The sequence below is a fragment of the Camellia sinensis genome, chromosome 13 (genome assembly GCF_055761805.1).
Source record: "Camellia sinensis isolate YWXY chromosome 13, ASM5576180v1, whole genome shotgun sequence".
NCBI lineage: Eukaryota > Viridiplantae > Streptophyta > Magnoliopsida > Ericales > Theaceae > Camellia > Camellia sinensis.
The window spans coordinates 32,639,567-32,645,109 of NC_138973.1; the positions used below are offsets into that span (position 1 = coordinate 32,639,567).

At 35.6% G+C, this 5,543-nt stretch overlaps 1 protein-coding gene across 4 annotated transcripts; it reads right to left on the reverse strand.

Annotated features, from left to right (window-relative positions):
- Positions 1 to 251: 251 nt before the first annotated feature.
- LOC114268577 (ubiquitin C-terminal hydrolase 12-like) lies at positions 252 to 5,543 on the reverse strand. 4 transcript variants are annotated; one of them, XM_028209766.2, is made up of 6 exons: positions 5,162 to 5,543; positions 1,935 to 2,076; positions 1,651 to 1,820; positions 1,234 to 1,516; positions 978 to 1,144; positions 252 to 729 (listed from the first exon to the last, which is right to left on the reverse strand). In XM_028209766.2, exons 1-4 carry the CDS (start codon positions 5,214 to 5,216, stop codon positions 1,308 to 1,310), a joined length of 576 nt encoding a protein of 191 aa, XP_028065567.2. In that variant the 5' UTR covers positions 5,217 to 5,543; the 3' UTR covers positions 252 to 729; positions 978 to 1,144; positions 1,234 to 1,307. The 4 variants fall into 4 exon arrangements, with proteins under 4 accessions (XP_028065567.2, XP_028065566.2, XP_028065570.2 ...); XM_028209765.2 differs by having other exon boundaries at positions 1,926 to 2,076; positions 5,162 to 5,541; XM_028209769.2 differs by having other exon boundaries at positions 1,935 to 1,989; positions 5,162 to 5,344.

Genomic DNA, 5,543 nt, shown 5'->3' on the forward strand with positions numbered 1-5,543 from the left:
CGTCACAAAGCGTGTGTAGCGCGTGTGTGGCCGTCTGATCTCCGTTTTTGACGAGGTTTTCACCTCTGTGCTCGTATCTTCGAGGGCTTTAACTTCGTCTGATCAAAAGTGGATTTCAACCACTTTGGTTTCTGGGCATTTCGGAAAAATGCACTCTGTTTTTCCGAAAAAGACTCAACCTGCTCTGATACCACTTTGTTAGGATCAAACACACCTAGAAAAATTATCTCACACACACAGAGAACATAATATTTACGTGGTTCGGCCCAATGCCTACATCCACAGACAGAAATGAGAATTTTTCACTAAAATGGAGCAAAATACAAATACAGAGGAGGAGATGAAACTCACTCAACTCACAGCTCTCACTCTCCAATTTCTGATACAATACATCCTCTCCCTCCCGTCTCTATTTATACACAAAGAGTGGAAGAGAGAGATACACCAACCCACCAAAAAATTTCAACCCTCTTTAATGGTGAATGGTAAAAATCAACAAGGAACAGCAACGTGAAGAGAAGGGAAGAGAGAAACTTACAGATATGCCCAGCATAGACTTTCACTTCCAGTGGAGGTCTTCTTACGCCATTTTCTTTGACCCTCTGCTTGCTTGCATGGTTTTGCATGCATGTGGGTTGGAACAACACTTAGAAGCATCACGGAGGTCAATTAACGACAACAATGAAGATGTACCCCAGGAGATGGAGCTTGAAGTAAAACAATTGGAACCTGGTAGAGAATTGGACAATTGTTATTTAACTACCCAAAAGATCCACATAAATGAAAAGCTCTTCATAATTTGCAAATGAGACAAGCAGTGTCCCATGGATATGATTTCTTAGGACTGTATTCATACTTATTTTACACTTTTATGTTCATTTGTTGGATTTTTAGGGGGAAAAGAATAGTAAATTTATGTTCATGTTGTCAGTGGCACCTAAGATATGAACAAAAAATAGAAGAATATAGAATATCACCTTCAATTTCCATATGCTCGCCATGGTATTGGTTCCTTATGCGCATCTTGTATTTTGCATATGTTTTCCGTTCAAAAGGAAAGGTTTTCAAATCATCTAACCCTAAAAAGAGGGACAGGCATTTATCCTTTGCAGTTAAATCTCCTTTGGGATATAGCCGTAAATTCCTGGTTTTGTAGGAAGGCATAAACAGCAGTAAATTGTCAAATTTTCAATTTGCATATAGTAATTGAGTGCAAACCCAAGCATTGCATACCACTTTCGATTTCCAAAAGTGAAGACATCAGAGTAATGAATTTGACCATTTAGAGACGAGAAATTATCAATCTTCTAGGTGTAAGTACGGTCAAGTTCCTTCAGTATGTTTATAGACTGTCCTCTGCTTGGATAATTTATAACAAAAACTTCTGCTCCAAAAACGCATGTGTCACAGATGAGGTATCCGTTATCAGCATCATTGAAAGTACTGAGTGGGAGTAATTGGGCAAAACCCCACTCTGTTTTCATCCCGTGAAAGCGTCTTACCTTCCCATTGGCATCTGGGCATTGAAAAAAAGAAGAAAAATCAAGCGTGTTGAGTAATTAATGTATGCAAAATATGCATGAGGATGAAAATTTAAAAACCTCAAACAATCATAAAGGAAATTGATTGGTTACTAAAAAAACTACCTACCTTGCATGGTCATGTACTTGTCTTGAATTTGATCATACACAAACAATTTGAAGTTCACATTGACCTCCCAACCAAGAGGTAAATTACTAGTTTCTGTGATTACCAAGTACAAAGAGATGTGTCCTTCCCCTTTTCTTTTTTTATCACCATTTGGGTAGAAAGATAATTTCCTTCAAGTTGAATACAAAAGAACTATAAGAATCAGATTATGGGTATGTATCTCAACAGGAAAGGAGGGGAAAAAAAAAAAAAAGCAGCATAAGTAAATAGTATACAAACTCAACCATTTGTAGCCACTGGCTTCAAAAATGTCTGATTCATAATTTTGAACTTCAGCATCTGACAATAGTTGTGAGAGTTGTGAGAATGACTCGATCTTGAAAATGAAGTGAGCTGGTGGTATTTCTCTTAGAGATCTTGTTACTTCTGCCAAATGTTGAAGAGATAAAACGTTAAATTACTTTGAAAGATCTAGTTTGCTTTGTTTCCATACATTCAACTCAACTCGACTAAAAATTCCAGGTACTAGATATTTTATCAGATGTCCTTTAAAAATGGAAAATTCAAATTACAACATAATGTATTTTCACCAACTTATAAATATTTTTGTGCAAGTATTTATCTATAAGGATATATGCTATCAATAATTAAATAAAAAAATCACCAATGAGTTTGTAAAGGAGTAAAATTTCTAAATTATCTTCTACCAATTGAAAAAAATAAACAAAAAATAATGAAATTTGTAAAAGAGCTAAATCACTAATGACACTACATAAACATGGATGGTCTGATTGCCATCACTTCAAAAACAAATGATGTGGAACACACAGAAACAGGAGATATTTATGGTCGAACTGTAAATATGATCTTTAATGGTCAACCAATCTTTAGTTGACACTGTTAGGATTTTCAATCCTAATTGTGTGCATCGCAATGCAAGTTGGCAATCCCGTTCTAAAGACAAAATTGTGATTTTCTACTTATTCATTTTTGGATTGGTCTTTGCTGCTTGAATATTGCACAAGAATGATTTATAAAGTCTTGTCCCGGTATTGCCAAAGGAGGAGATTGTTAGGATTTTGATCCTAAAGAAATTAATGATTTATGTTTGGGCAATACCTCTTTTGACAAAATTCATTCTTGCCAATTGATCTCAGTTGTGTTGATTTTATTATTTTATTTTGTCTTATCTTACTCCTAATTTTCTAAACCAACTGTGTTTGATTTATTTTATTGTGTTTGATTTGTTTTTATAATTAGTTTAGTCAGATTGTATTGAAGGGTAAATGTTGTAAGTTTCAAAAAGATGCAATATTCGGTGGCTCAAAAGAAGTTGGGTGGAAAAATTGTCAAAGAGAGTAGGCTACATTTTGATTCAATTTTCAAGTCTAAAGTGGACAGACTTTGTGGATGCTTTTGCATGTGGGAGACAAGCCTAAAAATAGGGCTCCTTGATTTAAGGGAAAAGCTTGCTAAAAGAATGGAGAAATTCTGGGCAAAGTTGGCAAAGTCCTCAAAAACTGCTATCAATGTTTGTGTCATCGCACCCGTGAGGAAATGACCGCGCCTACGATTTGGCAGTCCAAAAATTCAACTCTTAGAAGTTTTTTCTGTAAGTTGCGAAGGACGGTCACGCCAACGAACCCCATGACCGTGGCCGCGACCGTGGTGTGCGCCCCCGCAAAGGTTTTTTTGGTCCCGGTCTATTTAAGGCATGCTCGGCTGATTTATTTTGCATCTCTTTCACCCATTTTCTGAGCACTCTCTCCTAAGCTCCTCTGAGTATTTTTATCTTTTGAGAGATCATTTTTATGAGTGAAATACATTTTTGTGAGATTTTATTTTGTAAGAGATTTATTAGTTGAGAGTGATCTTGTAGTGAGGATTATTTGTAACTCTCATCTACTTGATGATATATTAGGCATAGGAGCTCAAAGCTAATCATCAAGCTTTTGTATAAGTTCTTCACATCTTACAAAAGTGAACCTTCTTGATCGATTCCAAGATTGTAGACTTCGGTACATTCCGAGGTCATTGGCGTTGTGGTGATTCGACATCTGTGGTAGAGATTTAGTAGAGGAAAAAGAGTGACTCATAGGTTGAGCAAACACGTGAGCCCAGAGTAGCCTTTGTAAGATATCTCTTGTACTATTTTATTTCATAGTGGATATTTCGTCTAGTCAAGGGCCTGTGGTTTTTTATCACAAGTTGGTGGATTCCAATTGTGATTTTTCCATGGGAAAAAATATTTTGTGCCGTTGATGTTTGATTTTCTTTTACTCTCTCTATTTTACATTGATCATGGTTGCGTAAATTTTTAATTGGATTGCCAATATCAATAATCACGATAAACGGGACGCATCTAGATTTTTCAGACACGTCATCCAAAGTTACAAAACATGTAAGCCCTACTGTCTCCTCCCTTACCAAGGCAACCATCTTCTCTGGCAAAGTTTTTACCACAAAAACTAGTATAGATGAAACAGCCCATAGCAAGACTCTTAAATAATCACAGATCCAGCTCTAAAAAACAAACAAAAATCTGAGCTATGAGTTAGTAAATCGTGAAACCCAGCTCAATATTTCAAAGAAAAACAAAGCTGCTTCACTAGTTGATGCTGCCATTTTTAAGCTATGATGTTAGAGTATCTCCAATCCTTACTCTTTTTGTTTCATCAAATTTGAGTGAAAATTTGGATAAAAGCTTGATCTGGTATGCAACACTCCAATCCAAAGCTTACCGTAAGAAGCTGTTTTAACCATTTTTTATGAAAGAAAATCATCTCAATCCTTTAGCCCTTCATCAATTTTTTTCATTTAATTTGATTATAAATTTGAGTAAAAAGCTTGATTTGATATGAACTTCTCTAACACTTTCATCAAATTTTCATGACTGAGATTCAACCCCTTGATCAAATCAATGGAAAATTAATATTTTCATCATATTGAAAACTCATCACATCCTTCGTCAAATTTGAATTTGGTGAAAATTTAAAAAAAAAAAAATTAAAGCATTGAAGATGGATTTTTTTCATCAAAAATCAAATTTTATGAAAAGGAAAATTTGGGATAAGAGGATTTTTTTTTTATTTATAAATTTGATGAGAACAATGGAGTAACTCATATTAAATCAAACCTTTTTTACCTAACTTTAGAATTAAACGAAAATTTGATTAAGAGTTGGAGATGCTCTTACCCACCTAATAGCTGAAGATTTCCATTTTCCAACATCATTGATAGCTCAAAATTTTCAACAAAACCCATTGAACCCAAATCACAAAACCCTAATCGTTTGAGGAAGGCACAACAATGTTCAGAGGAAAGGAATGCAGGGGAGGAGACGGTGACAACAAAATGGGCGCTTTTGTCCATTTTCTTGGCTCAACTACTGATTGGTGGCCTGTTAAAGATGGTTTTTACGGATCATCCGTATATAATTTAATCTCCAGACACAGATACAACACTATACATATGTATATGGAGGGAGAGAGAGAGAGAGAAAGAGAGGTACCAGAGTTGGCATTGTGAAGAGGAGGGGTAGGATGGCATGATTTCTCTTCTTCCATGTTGTCTGCAACCTCTCAACAGGATTTGGGAGAACACTTCATTGTCTGCAGCCTCTGCACCGAAGCCAAGCTTTTATAAAAACCATTTGCCAAATGGAACGGCGGATTTATAGTAAAGGGGATTGATACTACCCAAAAGATCTATATACATGAAAAGCTCTTCGTAATTTGCAAATGAGACAAGCAGTGTCCCATGGATATGATTTCTTTGGACTGAGTTCATACTTATTTTACACTTTTATGTTCATTTGTTGGATTTTCCAAATGATTTTTAGAGGGAAAAGAAGGGTAAATTTATGTTCATGTTGTCAATGGCACCCAAGATAT

What these genes read in the sequence shown, in the direction of transcription:
- LOC114268577 (XM_028209765.2), bottom strand. Translation starts at nt 5,216, where the DNA reads ATGGAAGAAGAGAAATCATGCCATCCTACCCCTCCTCTTCACAATGCC. An exon ending in GGCTACAAATGGTTGAGTTT is followed by an intron (nt 1,821 to 1,925) that starts GTATACTATTTA and finishes TTCAACTTGAAG; the next exon opens with GAAATTATCTTTCTACCCAA. An exon ending in CAAGTACATGACCATGCAAG is followed by an intron (nt 1,517 to 1,650) that starts GTAGGTAGTTTT and finishes TTCAATGCCCAG; the next exon opens with ATGCCAATGGGAAGGTAAGA.